This window comes from Piliocolobus tephrosceles, chromosome 3 (genome assembly GCF_002776525.5).
Source record: "Piliocolobus tephrosceles isolate RC106 chromosome 3, ASM277652v3, whole genome shotgun sequence".
In the NCBI taxonomy this organism is placed as follows: Eukaryota; Metazoa; Chordata; class Mammalia; order Primates; family Cercopithecidae; genus Piliocolobus; species Piliocolobus tephrosceles.
In genome coordinates, this window is record NC_045436.1 from 107,915,405 (window position 1) to 107,931,324 (window position 15,920).

Genomic DNA, 15,920 nt, shown 5'->3' on the forward strand with positions numbered 1-15,920 from the left:
TCAAGCAATCCACTGGCCTTGGCCTCCCAAAGTGCTGGAATTACAGGTGTGAGCCACTGCGCCCAGCTGTAATTTTTGTGAGAAAAGGGGAAGTGTATTAATTCTTGAGGGAATTGAGTGAAAAACTTAAAAACTTTCGTCTGAATAACTTTGGGGCTATGTTCATGCCAACTCATGCACAGGATTTATGTTGCAAGTATGTTTTAATTTTACCTATACCTTTTTTCCTTCCAAAAAGGTTCGACACAGCTAGTTAGGTAATACTAAATGGCATCTTAATAGATATAAACATTTTAATACAATTTCTCCCAATTTTACAAAATCAGACTAAAATTATATAAGGCTAGCTCTTGAAAAATGTGTATGGGCTTTCCTGTATTATGTTCTCATGAAAATGGAATTAGCCATTTTACTGTTACTTTTTGACATTATATTGTTATGAACCCAAGTGCTCGAGACAGCCATTATTTCTGCCGGGCTGAATGAGTCATTTCCTGAGTCATTGTGCAAGTTATGACGGTTATAATCATTTTGCCAGTTTGCCTATTACAGGTTCCAGCCAGGTATGAATTGATAGGTCCCTTGCTTACAAAGGCAAAAAGTAAGCATCATGGTGTGGTTTGGTAGCAAATCTTATATTAGAGGGGTTAGCCGGGGAGTTCCTCGGCAGGGTCAGTGCTGGCTCAGTGACCTTGGTTTATGTATCTGAAGCTGCTCAAAAGATTAGTGACATCACAAGGGCTTTTTCTTGTGTGAAGGCTGAGACCTCAGTCAGACAGTTTTCATTTCAGTTAGGTTGTCTTTAGCTACTTAACATTATATGTCAATCATCTTATCTTCCCTCTATTGCCTTTATAACTTAGTTCTTTCCAAAAGAAACACCTTAAAAATCTTTTTATTGCCGGGCGCGGTGGCTCAAGCCTATAATCCCAGCACTTTGGGAGGCCGAGACGGGCGGATCACGAGGTCAGGATATCGAGACCATCCTGGCTAACACGGTGAAACCCCGTCTCTACTAAAAATACAAAAATAGCCGGGCGAGGTGGCGGGCGCTTGTAGTCCCAGCTACTCGGGAGGCTGAGGCAGGAGAATGGTGTAAACCCGGGAGGCGGAGCTTGCAGTGAGCTGAGATCTGGCCGCTGCACTCCAGTCCGGGCGACAGAGCGAGATTCCGCCTCAAAAAAAAAAAAAAAAAAAAAAATCTTTTTATTTTAAGATAAAATGTTGGTGTTTTGAAAATACCAAATGGATGGTCCTTCTTATTGTGGGAGTCAAAGGGGAAATCATTTCTATCTGTGTTTACCAGATGAAAATTGGTCTTTTTGTTTAACAGAATCAAGCTATTCAAGAGCTGGGTAGAACAGAGAGAAGGGCCGAACAGCCTTGTGACCCTGGCTTCTTTTCAACACTCCTGTGTTAATAACAGTCTTAATAGAAACCTTGTGAAGTTCAGATGGTTTTGAGCATGGAAACAGGAGATAAGAAGACAAGCCAGTTCTAACTGAGGAATTGATTAAACTAAGGGTTGAGTGGAGAGATGTCAGCTGCCTTGATCAGGTTGGGTTTCACAGGGAACCTGTTTCTTTAGTTGCTTCTATTCAGTATTCCGTATTCTAGTCAGTATTCAGAATTCAAATCCACACTTGCCAGCTGGTTTATCTGAGTGTGTTTTGGCTAGTCCTCTAAATCCTTGCTCCTTCCTCATCTCTATAAATCATAGAAGTAACTGCCTTGTGTTAATGCCCTTTCAGGTCTGAAACTGTATGATCGATGTCCTTCCTCCAGTTCTTTGGCTGTCAGGCTCCTTATCAGTCATGTGCTTAGGTGTCTCTCCTCAGAGAAACCTTCCTTCAGCACCCCAACTATGATCATCCCCTCTCCCATTATTGGCTTTCACTGCTCTTCCCTTCATAGTGGTTCCTAGCACTCTGTGATGAGTAAGTATAGCTGGCCCCCTCTCTGTATTTGTGGGATCTGCATCCATGGGTTCAACCAACCTCAGATTGAAAATATTCAAAAAGTATTAAGTGTGTACCAAACATATATAGCCTTTTTTCCCCTGTCATTATTCCCTAAACAATACAATATCACAGTGATGTACATAGCATTTACATTGCATTAGGTATTATAAGTAACGTAGAGATGATTTAAAGTATACAGGAGGATGTGCAGATGTATGAAAATACTATACCATCTTATAGCAGAGATGTGAGAGCATCTGCAGGGAAGTCCTGGAACCAGTCTCCCGAGGATACTGAGGGATGTCTGTGCTTGCATTTTTGTTGCTTGTTTTCCTCTCTAAACCCCATGCTGTGCCCTCTTTGTTCACCTTGGCATCCTTAACTCCTAGCTCAGTACCTGGCACCTAGTATTCTCTCAGTAGTGTTTGAATGAATGAGTCAATGAATGAATGAATGAACAAATGAATTACTGGAATAGGGAAAAATTATTTCCCTCTACTGGAAGGAATATGGGCCTGAGTTGGAATTTGTTGCTTCTTGCCTGGGACTTTTTTTTTTTCCTTTTGGCAGTCAGTGAATCCAGGTGTGCCCTATATATAATTTAGTCAGGTTCTTCTGAATCTGCCAGGACAGTTCTACATAATTTGGCTTAATATGTTTCTCCCCTGGGGATTTGCCCAAAATGAAGTGGTTTATTAGGACTTGCCTGCAAGAAACATGAAATGAAACTAATGATTGAATTACATGACAAATGACTGTGGTGGATAGAATGCAATTTTCTCTTCCTTAAGGGGCTGGTCTTTATAATAAGAACTTCTATCTTTATTTGCCAGGTAATTACTGTCACTGGCATTTGAAGTTATAAAAAAGAGTAAGTACATATTTAGTAATTCATGACTCAGTGAGGAACCGTGCTTAACAACACAAAGCTTGATTTCTCAAATGGAATCAAATGGCAGCAGGAAACTTTTAAAAGAGGTGGCGTGCATACACTGTCTCCCATGCTCACACACTAGTTGTTGAATAGCTTCCCCCATACTCTATTGCATACATTTTTCCATTATATTTCGATGCAGTTTTTTGCTAACAACCTGACTGTACATTCCTCTGCCTCTTCCCCCAATAAATTTTTTTAAATTGCAGAATAGGCTGGGTGCGGTGGCTCACGCCTGTGATCCCAGCACTTTGGGAGGCTGAAGCAGGTGGATTACTGAGGTTGGGAGTTCGAGACCAGCCTGACCACCATGGAGGAACCCCATTTCTACTAAAAATACAAAATTAGCCAGGCATGGTGGCGCATGCCTACAATCCCAGCTACTCGGGAGGCTGAGGCAGGAGAATCTCTTGAACCCGGGAGGCAGAGATTGCGGTGAGCCAAGATCACACCGTTGCACTCCAGCCTGGGCAACAAGAGTGAAACTCCCTGCCTCAAAAAAAAAAAAATTGCAGAATAAAAATCTTTCAGCAGATATGCCAGTAAAGCATTGCTTCTCACACTTGGCTTATATAAGGATCAGCTGAGACGCATCTAGATCATGTGACCCAAATGCACTGCAGACCAAGTCGATCGGAATCTCTGGGGTGGAACCCAGGCTGCCCCCATTCAGCAGTTTGTTCTGCTCATTGCTTCCCAGCTGGTACCCATGTGTGGTACCCTGAAGAGAAGTGATAATTTCTAGCTAAAGTGTTTTCTGCGTGGATCCCAGGAAGGGGGGAGGAAAAGGTGCATGATGTAGGAATGATAGCATGCATGGAATAGCAGCTGAGGCATAGAATAATGAATATTTTAAAGTGAGTTGTTGGTTTTTTTAAGTGAAAATAACTTTCTTGTGCGTGTCTCATGCCTGTGTTATCCAAGAAATCCCATTCTGTGGGAAAGCTTTAAAACATTTTTTTTAAACACGTCAAGTAGTATAGGAATATATTCACTTGGTTTTTGTTCGAAAATTCGTACAAAGCAAAAGAGGCCAAAAAACTTCCATCAATCCAACTTCTCTCTTACAGGTAACAGGTGTTGTCAATTTTGTGTGTATCCTTCCAGAGCTGCTCCTACGTATACAGGTGTTCATAGAAAGTAGTGTGTATGGCTTTTATTTCCGTGTGTGTTTACCTAGTATTCTTCACCCTGCTTGTTTTCAGCTGCTACACAGTAGTCCAGTATGTGATTGGGCCGTGTTTCTTTTTCTTTTTAAAAACTATTCTGTTGGACACAAACAAGTTAAATTTGTTTATACTGAAAACTCAGCATTTTCTGAGAAAGACTTAGCAAAGAAGATAAGTCCCTTCTTCATATCAAACTCTGTTTAGTAAAGTAGTAACATATAGTTGTGAGTTGCTCTTGTAAACAGGCTTTACTGACTGTGAAACTTCAACTTTGTAACACGTATTTTCTACTCTGCACTTGTTCTAGCCAAAAGGCTGAGAAGCGATTCTACCCTGGATAGTATATGCTATAACTAAGGTATCTCCAAGAAGGTGTTCAGAAACCAGTCTGAGTAACAGACTGGGAAATATTTGCATAATTATTAGAAATAGTATCTAACTCTCTTATGACATTTGGGACAAAGGACTGAATAAAACACTTGAAGTTGATAGATTTTGTTTGTTTGCTTGCTTTGTTTGTTGAGACAGGTTCTCGCTTTGTTACCCAGGCTGGAGTGCTGTGGCACCATCAGGGCTCACCATAGCGTCAACCTCCCTGGCTCAAGCAATCCTCCCACCTCAGTTTCCCCGAAGTTACTGGGACTGCAGGTGCCCAGCTAATTTTTAAATTTTTGTAGAGGCCGAGCACAGTGGCTCATGCTTTATAATCCCAGCATCTTGGGAGGCTGAGGTGGGCAGATCACTTGAGGTCAGGAGTTTGAGACCATCCTTGCTAACATGGCGAAACCCCATCTCTACTAATACGACAACAAAAACAAAACAACAACAACAACAAATTAGCTGGGTGTGGTGGCACACACTTGTAATCCCAGCTACTCAGGAGGCTGAGGCAGGAGAATTGCTTGAACCTGGGAGGGGGAGGTTGCAGTGAGTTGAGATTGCATCTCCTCACTCCAGCCTGGGCAACAGAGTGAGACTCTGTCTCAGTCAATCAATCAGTCAAATCAATATATAAGTAAGTTTTTGTGGAGACAGGGTCTCACTATGTTATCTCGATCTCCTGCGCTCAAGGGATCCTCCTTCCTCATCCTCCCAAAGCTGTGGGATTACAGATGTGAGCCACCATGCCTGGACATAGATTTTTAATGTAACTCATGTTTATAAAAGTAAAAGAGGAGGGGGAAATAGGAATGAGAGATTTAAAATAACCCTCAACTCATCCTTGAACAGCTTTGAATTCCAAAAAAGAGACATTTCCCTTGAGTGACACACATACTACCAAATAGCGTTTTCTAAACTGATAACCTGAATGCTGTATGGAAGGTGGGATTTTTGACGGTTCAATGTTTAAATACATAGGTGTTTCATTAGTGATTTCAGGGTGATCCATGACTGTAGAGAAAAATAGAGGTCTTCTAATGGACCAGTTTAAATAACTCAGCAGAATATACACTAACAGAGAAGAAAAGGAAAAGAAGTCTGTGTATGCTTTTTACACCTTGACTATGTGAGAATTAACCATTTCCAGATATGTTGTTATTCTCCTCATAAGCAAATATCTCTTCGTTTGGGTTTTTGTAATATACTGTAATAAACAATATTGCTTCTATAAAAAAAAATCTGTGGCTCTTATACTTGTAGGTAAATGCCATTTAATTTTCAGATAATTAATCTCAGCAAATGATATTGTGGTATTTTTTTTAAAAGGCAATGGAGCCATAAACCTAGGCCTTTCTATATCTGTAGGTTTACTGGGGCCATCCTCTTTTGGAGATTTAACCTAAGGACCGTGTTAGCATTGAATCAGCCTGTGTGCCTTCCTCTGATACAGGCATCATAATGTACCTGGAAGAACATTGTTTTGGAAATTTTTGGCTAGAAAAGAAAGACTAAATGGACCTGCAACTTATGTCATAGCTGTGCCCTGTGATTGATGGATTGTGAAGTCATTTCTTGATTTAACAAATGTTTTAAAAGTCAGGAGGTTGACAGTTATCTAAACTACATGCAGTGCTTTTTTAAACCAGTTTATCTTATGCATGAGGCTGCAGCATTATGAAGTAGCAAACAAAGTGGCACCTGGGAGTAGTGTTGCAGGGAGAATTGCCACGTGGAAGAGTTTGGTTGTAAACATTAATAGTGAGTCATGAGTGCAAAAGAAATGAGTATGAGCCCAGTGGAGGTCAGATGCCAGAAATGAATATCTACTGCTTCCTCATGGTAATCCACATTTTATGTGTAAGTCAAGAAGATGGTAGGCTGGACGTGGTGGCTTATGCCTATAATCCCCACACTTTGGGAGCCCGAGGCAGGTGGATCACAAGGTCAGGAGTTCGAGACCGGCCTGGCTAATGTAGTGAAACCCCGTCTCTACAAAAATACAAAAATTAGCTGGGCGTGGTGGCGCATGCCTGTAATCCCAACTACTCGGGAGGCTGAGGCAGGTGAATCACTTGAACCCAGGAGGTGGAGGTTGTAGTGAGTGAGCCAAGATCATGTCACTGCACTCCAGCCTAGGCAACAGAGCAAGACTCTGTCTCAAACAAAACAAAACAAAACAAAACAAAAACAAAAAGAAGGTGGTTCGAGGGGGTGAGTGGGAAGTAATGGTATATTTCTGCTAGGTAGCCAGACTGATGAGATTGAGAATGATAGGACTAGAGAAATCAAGAGAGTGGCCCTAAAGAAAAAGTGTTAGGAAAAGGATGCATTGACTTGTAATCAATGTATTTCAACCCACCAGCAGTAAACTGGTAGGTACATTTCTTTGCTGGAACAGAGGACATCCAGTTATACTTAGTACTCATTATACTGGATTCCCTCAAGAGGTAATCTAGATTGTCACTGTAGTGTTTTCATGGCCCAACCTGAATTGTACTCTCAGTCGCAACCCCAAAGAAGAACTAAACCTTACAGGTTTGAAAATGCCTTATGCATGTGTCTCAAACTGTTAGAGCTAGCCAAATCTTCCTGTAACTTCCCTTAACCCAGTTGATTCTCCAGTGTCCAGGTAAAATCATTTGAGGACATAGTCTCTGAGTTTGCATAGTGGCAAAACCAGACATGCAGAGCACGGATGTAATTCTTCACTTATTCCCTAGCAGACATACAGAAAGAACGTCCAGCAGATGATGCAGTGTCTGATCCGCAAACTTGCTGCGCTTAGCCAGTACGAAGAAGTCCTGGCAAAAATCAGCTCCACATCCACAGATCGGCTCACAGTTCTCAAGACCAAGCCACAGTCCATACAAAGGGATATCATTACTGTCTGCAATGACCCTTACACGTTGGCCCAGCAGCTGACTCATATAGAGCTGGTAAGGCCGTTATCATCTTTGCCCTTTACAACCGCAGATTTGCTTTGCTTTGGCAACCAGACAATATATTTGTCAACAGTAATGTCACAGGAGAGGTTAGAATAATCCAAGTGGGAAGTCATCTGAGACAGCTGAAACATACGGTGTTTATGGATTTGAGTATGAATGCTTCTGATATTCTGGGGATTCACTTGTAAATAAATACTAAACAAGGCTGAAGAGCAAAGAGTTTATTGACCTTCCTCACTTCTGCCTCTAATCAGTTTTTCCAAAACCTGCTCAGCCTTTCACTATCTTGTGGAATATTGACCCAAGCGGAAAATTGCCTCTGCACAGACCTTGAAGATGATGAAAGTATTTAGGGTTAAAGGCTTATTTTATAGTCTTCATTAAGAAATGGAAGGTAGTGCCAAAAGTCATAGAGGGAGTTGACAGTCCATTTCTTTTCACTTTCTTTAATACTGTTGACCTTCTGGGTTTGTGTTTCAGGAGAGGCTCAATTATATTGGGCCGGAAGAATTTGTTCAGGCGTTCGTGCAGAAGGGCCCTTTGGATAATGACAAGGTAATCAGTCGACCCACAGGTCAACACTGAAACCAGAAATGGGATTTCTCAGTCTGTGATAGTGGGTATAAGGGACAGAAGTTAGAACTATATTTGGTTTTAGATTTTAAAATCAGATTTTTTTTTTTTTTTTCCATCAGCCATGTCTGATTCATTGCAGTTTTCTTGAGCGAGGTCTCCAAGCTCCTTTACAATATTGCCCCATCACTAACTTGTAGCCTCTTCTTCCTCCTTATTCGGAAATTTAGTAAGTAGATGCAGGCATTTGTGGTGATGAAAATAGGAGAGGAAAGCATAATGGTTTTAGCAGATTAAGAATCTGCTGAGAAGGTTCTGCCCATAATTCAACAATAGCAGGAGCAGGAAAGACAGGATGCACATCCAGCTTGCTGAGTAAAGGGCTTGACTGCTTTGCCTCTTGTTTTAAGGTGAATCTCTCATGAGCCGTTCATTGCCTAGGAGCAGCCCACTATTAAAGAAATGAATGCTGGGCATGGACTGTCAAATCAGTGTACACATATAAGAACATTTTTTTCTTCCAGTGACCTGGAAGCATTTTGAATTGTTAGGCAAAGACTACAACACCCGCTGATGGAAGCCCCCTTCTGGGAGTAGGGGCAACAGCTGTTTTCCGGACTTAGAATAGTGTCTCCTAATACAGGAAGTGAAGAATTTGTTTTGCAGTAGAAGGCTAGTGGACTTTTTGTTTGTTTGTTTCTTTTGGAAGGAAGGAAAGAGGGGTGTAATTAGCCTCTTCAAGCTGGCCTTGAACTTCAAGATGAGATTAATTTTTTTGCCTTTGAACAATGTGTTACTCACCCTACTAAAGACCATGATGGTGTAGACTTCTGTTTATCTACTTGGAAGATACTTAGTTTGTTGCAACATTATGTTGTAAAATTTTGTCCTATGCTTAATTTTAAGAGAAAAATTTCTACTCCTCTGTACTGGTAGCCACTTTTTGCTGTATCGATTATAGCAGTTGGTATTTGCACTCCATTAACTGAATCAGGATTGTTTTGGAATGCAGCCACAACTCTTCCTCTGAATTGTGTTTCTGAAGATACAATCCAGACTAACTTAGTTTCTCGGGAAGAGGGGTTAGGGACACTTTTTTTTTTTTTTTTTTTTTTGGAGGCTGAATCTCACTCTGCCACCCAGGCTGGAGTGCAATGGCATGATCCCAGTTCACTACAACCTCCACCTCCCGGGTTCAAGCGATTCTCCTGCTTCAGCCTCCTGAGTAGCTGGGATTACAGGCACGTGCCACTATGCCCAGCTAATTTTTTGTATTTTAGGAGAGATGGGGTTTCACCATATTAACCAGGCTGATCTTGAACTCCTGGCCTCTGGTGATCCACCCGCCTCAGCCTCCCAAATTGTTGGGATTACAGGTGTGAGCCACTGTGCCCGGCCTAAGGACACTTTTATAAATGCATCAGAGTACATTTCTAGACCTCAGGTGTTTCACTGGACTATCCTAAAAGCCTTCGATATTTCTGTAAGGATAATCAAGAATGCCAGTGATTGTCTTTCTCTCTCTTTCTGTTGTTTTAAAAAGCTTGCCTAATCCATAAACTGAGAATAAAGGCTCGTATTTCACAAAATGAGAGTCCAATACGTTCTTTTTTTCCTCTAACTCATCCGTTTACTTTGTTTTCTCTAAAGAGTTGCTACAGTGAACGGAAGAAAACACGAAACTTAGAAGCTTACGTGGAATGGTTTAATCGCCTCAGCTACTTGGTTGCTACAGAAATCTGTATGGTGAGGAAATGAATTTTCTGTCTCCTAGCTCTCAATATTATTTTTTCCTACTTATTTTAGAACTGTTGGGCCTTTCTACTGGATAACTGCCCTCTATTGTCTTTTACTATATAGCCTGTTAAGAAAAAACACCGAGCAAGAATGATTGAGTATTTCATTGATGTAGCTCGGGAGTGTTTTAACATTGGCAACTTCAACTCCTTGATGGCGATAATCTGTGAGTATTTTGTGGAGGATACATGTCCTGTATCTTTATGAATCCTGTAAAGTGACCCACAGAAAATTTGCAAATAGTATGGTTTTGTTAGTACAGGCTGTATTTTTTAATCCTGAGTTACTTGAGAATGTCCAAAATGCTTTAAATAGGCAAATGGGTGCGAGTAGGTGTGTAATGTTTCTTAAGTATGCAAGAATTCTTGGAATGTTTTAAGTTAACCTTAGCTAAATATTCATCTACAAAGACTTGTAGGTAAGATACTTGTCTAAATAAAGAGTTTTAAAAAGTATTTTGGCAGCTTGCATATCAAGTATTATAGAAATAATGATCCAAGACTCAATTATCTGTTTCCTTGGACAAGAGGGTGGCCTAAGAAACTGGCACATTTTCTAACTGTTCAGATTTCTAGTACTTATCACCCGCAGACCTTATCACTCTAGTGTACAAACTCACTCCTCTATATTATGGAGGTTTTAACATCAGAGACTGTGTTTCTTTCCTTTCATTCTATAAATATGTGTGGTACCAATATGTCTTAGTTGTTCCAATTTATATCTGTTGTCTTGCCTTAATTATTGATAATAGCTTTTGATAATAATTCTTTCATTAAAAAGTGTCCTAGTTTGTATGATCAATTATATGGCCATCTTACAAATTATAGGTGCTCAATAAACATTTCATTAAAAGAATAGGCCGGGCACAGTGGCTCATGCCTATAATTCCAACACTTTGGGAGGCCAAGGCAGGCAGATCATGAAGTCAGGAGATCGAGACCACCCTAGCCAACATGGTGAAACCCTGTTATCTACTAAAAATACAAAAATTAGCTGGGCATGGTGGTGCATGCCTGTAATTCCAGCTACTCAGGAGGCTGAGGTAGGAGAATCACTTGAACAAGGGAGTTGGAGGTTGCAGTGAGCTGAAATCATGCCACTGCATTCTAGCCTGGTGCCAGAGCAAGACTCCATCTTAAAAAGAAAAAAAAAAAGAAGAAGAAGAGAGTTGAGGTCTTTTTGAAGGATCGGTTTAAAGCTAGAGAGTCTACCAAATTTAATTCAAGAATCTTAATCTAATAAATTCTCTCTTCCACCAATTTATTTTTCCATTTTGTTTACATACCATTTCCTCTTTCTCTCCCCCCCAGAAAATTACTGGCCAAGTCTCAGCTTATTATTTATCTGACTAACTCCATGAAAATAGCAAACAGAAAGATTATCTGAATCAGGGACTGAAAGGCTCACAGTCTAGATAATAGATTACTTAATTTCCCTCTTCTACTAGTAAGAAAATGTCAAGGCAAGCCATAGCATCAGAGAAAATGTTTGTAATACATACAGCTGACAAATAACTTGTATCCAGAATCTATAAAGAACCCTGCAAATCAATAAAAAGACAAATAACCCAGTGAAAAAAAGGCCAAAAGACTGAAACAGATGTGTCATGCAAGAAGATACTGTATATTAATGGTTAACGAGTATCTGGAATGGTGTTCGACATCATTAGTCATCAGAGAAATACAAATTAAATTACAGCAATATATTAATACCATTGCATGCACTAGAATAACTGGAATTTTAAAAACTGGTTACACCAAATAGTGTTGAAGATGTGGAACAAGTGGTGCTCTTATTATACATTATTGGCAAGAGTATAAAATGGTACTACTACTTTGGAAAACTATTCCGCAGTTTCTTATAAGGTTAAACATATTTATACCCTGCAATGCAGATATTGCACACACCTATGTATTTACTCCATGGAAATGCAAACACATGGCCACAGGAAGATTTGTAAAAGAACGCAGCTTTATTCATAATTGCCCAAGACTGGAAACAATCCAAACGCCCATTTACAAATGAATGGCTAAATAAATTGTGGCATATTCATACAATGAAATACTGCTCGGCAATAAAAATGAACAGTTGATACATATAAGTAACATGGATTAATTTTAGAATCATTACGTTGTGCAAAATAAGCCAGACACAAGAGTAGATACAGTATGATTTCACTGATATGAAGTTCTAGGACAGACAAAACGAATCTGTGGTTTTAGGTAGCCAGTGTTCTGATTTCTGTGGTGGTGGGGAGGTGACCAGAAGAGGGTCCAAAGGTGACCAGAAGAGGCCCAAGAGCTTTCTGGGATCATGAAATGTGCTACTCTATCTTGATTGGAGTGGTAATACATGGACTTACACATTAGTCAAAATTCATCTAATTATGTGTTTAAGATCTGTGTATTTTTTGTATGTAAATTGTACCTCAATTAGGAAGCAATCTCCCACTTCTCATCCTTAAAATATGAATGTTGGTGGTGTGGAATTAATATATGTACTCATTTAGGCTAGCGTGGGTTCCTTTTCTGTACAACAGCCACTGTAATATTTTTCTGAATAGTTATAGTACATAAAGTATCATTCAGGAGAGGCAGCCTGGCTTATTGGAGTGAGCGTGGGTTATGGTGTTAGCTCCATGTGAGCTTCCATCTCTGTTACTTGTTAACTGGATATCCTTGGGAAAATGTCTTACTCCCTAGAACTTTAGCATATTTTTTAAGAATGTTGAGGGGATATATGAGATAACACACACAAAGCATGGTTGACACATTAGTTTCTAGGTCAAGGGTCAGCAAACTGACCCATGGGTCAAATATGGCCCACCACTGGTTTCTTTATGACCGGTGAGCTAAGAATGGTGTTTATCTTTTTAAATGATTGAAAAAAATGAAAATAATAATATTAACATTTCTAACAAGTGACTGTAATATAAATTCAGATTTCAGTGCACATAAACAAAGTTTTACTGGAACACAACCATAACCATTTGTATATGTAGTTACCTACCTAACTGGATGATGGCTGTTTTTGCACGACAGTGATAGTATCTTGTAGTGATGACACAGACCATATGGCCTAAAATGCTCACTCTCTTTCCCTTTATAGAGAAAATGTGTTCACCTCTGCACAGAGTCAATGGTAGCATTTATGCTCTCGACTCAGAATTTGCAAAAAAAAAAAAAAAAAAGTTATACAATTAGAGTTTGTTACTTACTAATTTTAGAATTCTCACTTAGTAATGATTGCTTTTTAGAAGTATATGTTTATGGTTTTTCTTATTTCTCTCTTTCAATTTTCCTTTTTTCTTCCCCTCCATTTCAAATGGGAAGCTGGTATGAATATGAGCCCAGTCTCTCGACTAAAAAAAACTTGGGCCAAAGTGAAGACTGCAAAATTTGACATTCTTGAGGTAAGTGAAGCTGATGTTTTGCTGTTAAGTAACACTTTACACCTGGAAAGTGGAATTCCTTTATGTGGTCTTGCCTTTCCATCAGACTATGACAGAGGAAAAAGCCCATCCATCTTTACAGACCCCGGGAAAGGAAAGTGGGTAGAATTGGAGAGGAAAATAAATCAGGTTATGTACTGGTTGTTTCATAGATAGAGATGTCCATTCTGGGGTTAATTGACTGGAGAAATAGTGAGCTGTCAGTCATATCACCTTATATGCCAGAATGGAATTTCAGTCCTGAGCAGTTGAGAGTTTTACTTCACTGTGAGCCTATTAGCTTCATTTATCTTCAGTGTCTCAGGGGAAGTGTTCCCCATCCCTAGAGTAACATTTATTCATCCTTTCCGCAATTTAGCTGACCTGTGAAAAAGCCCTTCCCATACAATTCTGAGAATAGTAAGAATTGTGGGCCAGGTGCAGTGGCTCATGCCTGTAATACTAGCACTTTGGGAGGCTGAGGCAGGAGGATCACCTAAGCCCAGGAGTTCAAGACCAGCCTGGGCAACGTGGTGAAACCCCACCTCTATGAAAAATACAAAAAATTAGCTGGGTGTGGTGGCGCGTGCCTGTAGTCCCAGCTACTTGCAGGGCTGAGGCAGGAGGATTGATTAAACCTGGAAGGTGGGAGCTGTAGTGAGCCAAGATCACACCACTACATTACAGCCTGGGTGGCAAAGTGATACCCTGTCTCAGAAAAAAAAAAAAAAAAAAATCGTGTGCCAGAGTATGTGTATTTGAATCATATTCATCTGAGCACTACCTTGGTGTGTCAGTGCTTTAAATTACTATCTTTGGAGATAAGAAGAAAGCGTTCTTTCCCAAATTTTTCTCCCAAATTGGAAATTGTCATTATGCCTATTATTTTATGATCTATTCATACAACCTAATACATCTCTTTTCCTTCTTGCAAAATGATATGCTTCAATTATTTGTGTATGATTTGTCACTACAAAGTGTTGGATCACTGTACTTGGCTAACCATCAGAGGGCCCACTGACTTTCAGATGCAAACAGGAAATTTTTCTGCTGCTGGTGTTTGACTCTTACTAGTTTTACGTCTAAGCTCAACAATTAGCCTAGAAAGAATGTGGTTTAGGTTTAACTTTATTGAAGCTGACATCAGTTCACATAATTACAACCAAACCTCAGGAAAGAAAACACTTGTGCAATGTGTGTCATGTGCATTTGTGTGTATGAGAAGGATAAATCATATTCCTACTGAGTTTCCTAACTAATTTTGAATTTCATGTGTAGCTAAATGTGTGATCTCGTAAACTTCCTGCAGAAGTTTACAATAAATAGAGTTAATATTCTTTTGTCTTTTATCTATAGCATCAGATGGACCCTTCAAGCAATTTCTATAATTATCGAACAGCTCTTCGTGGAGCAGCACAAAGGTCTTTAACTGCTCATAGTAGTAGAGAAAAGGTATGCACTTAAAGTCTTTCTTATGGTAGACTTGCTGTGTTTTATACTGAAATGCTATGTGAACTACTACACTGAAGCTTTTTTACTTGTTGAGATTTAAGAGAGACATGTACTCTAGAAATGATACCACTTGCCACACAGAGACGGAGAATGCTACCAGAAAGTTTGTTAGACTGGATATTGCTGTGTTATTATTACATTACTTAAATAATTACTCTGTAGTGCCTCTTAATTGTGTTTCAAGCAATACATTAAGTCATATGTTAAGATGACTAATAGCATTAAAGAGTAATTTAGTTTAATGGAAAATAGACATTTAAGCTCTGCACAAGGTAGCTGACTTAATGTAACCTTTTCTCTTAAAAGAATTAGCTTACCTCCCATGGTTAAGTCATTTATTTTCAGAAAGTAGGTTAGTTGCTGTAACATTAGGCGTGCTGTTACTAATTGGATTATGGGGGTAGCAGAAAAAGTACAGGGGTAATGTCTGAGAAATTAATGGTCCTTTCTCACTCTACCGTACTCTTAAACAAATTAGTACCATCCTGCATCTACCATTTTCTTGATTCTGAGGGTCCTTTCTTGGCACGTTTCGGTGTCATATTTCTTTACAGAGGAAGGATAAGCTGTTTCGGCATTTGGCGGTCATGTTATTTGAGAAGTGAATACTTAGTTATGGTAACTGGGTTAATAAAGGTTGCTTGATGGAGGTTATTTTAGGTTTCAATTCCATCCATCTTTTAACTTAAACTATATCTTCCACAAATAAAAGAAAATGAGGTAAAAAACCTTTCACAGCTTCCCAATCACGTCCCCTGAAAAAGCTTCAGCCTCAATGATCTAAAATAAAAATAAACACACAACCCCACCTTTAGTAAATGCTAAGTTGGTTCTCAATCAGATCTGAAATATCAGTTCTAACAATGTTTGAGGAGTATTGTAAATCCTTCCAATTTTTTCTTTAAATAAAGGAACTTATAAGATCGGAGGGGGTATGAAGCAGAGATGACAGTCTTACTGTAGCCTGACGGGGTTTGCCAGCTTTTAAGTTTTACTTGCTGCATCCCAGTACGCTTGTGATTAGATTGAGAAAAGAATCTAATATGAAGTCTTTTAAGCTTCAAACAGTGAGCACATATGGGAGAATTGCAGCACACTGAAGAGTAAGCCCACCGAAGGGGCTGTACGTGGCCTCATTCACCTTCTCTGTGTTGCAGGGCAGGCAAGGTTCTCTCTGCATGGGCTTCAGTGAGGGCTTGGTGGGCTCTGCCCCAGAAG

At 39.7% G+C, this 15,920-nt stretch overlaps 1 protein-coding gene across 2 annotated transcripts in view; it reads left to right on the forward strand.

Annotated features, from left to right (window-relative positions):
* Positions 1–15,920, forward strand: part of RASGEF1B (RasGEF domain family member 1B) — a 45,050-nt gene that overhangs the window by 17,044 nt on the left and 12,086 nt on the right. The window contains exons 5-10 of one of the 2 annotated variants that reach the window (XM_023222559.2): positions 7,166–7,381; positions 7,871–7,945; positions 9,614–9,709; positions 9,824–9,926; positions 13,093–13,172; positions 14,547–14,642. In XM_023222559.2, the coding sequence (XP_023078327.1) occupies positions 7,166–7,381; positions 7,871–7,945; positions 9,614–9,709; positions 9,824–9,926; positions 13,093–13,172; positions 14,547–14,642 (666 nt within the window). The remainder of the gene's footprint in view (positions 1–7,165; positions 7,382–7,870; positions 7,946–9,613; positions 9,710–9,823; positions 9,927–13,092; positions 13,173–14,546; positions 14,643–15,920) is intronic. The other variant, XM_023222560.2, reaches the window with a different exon arrangement.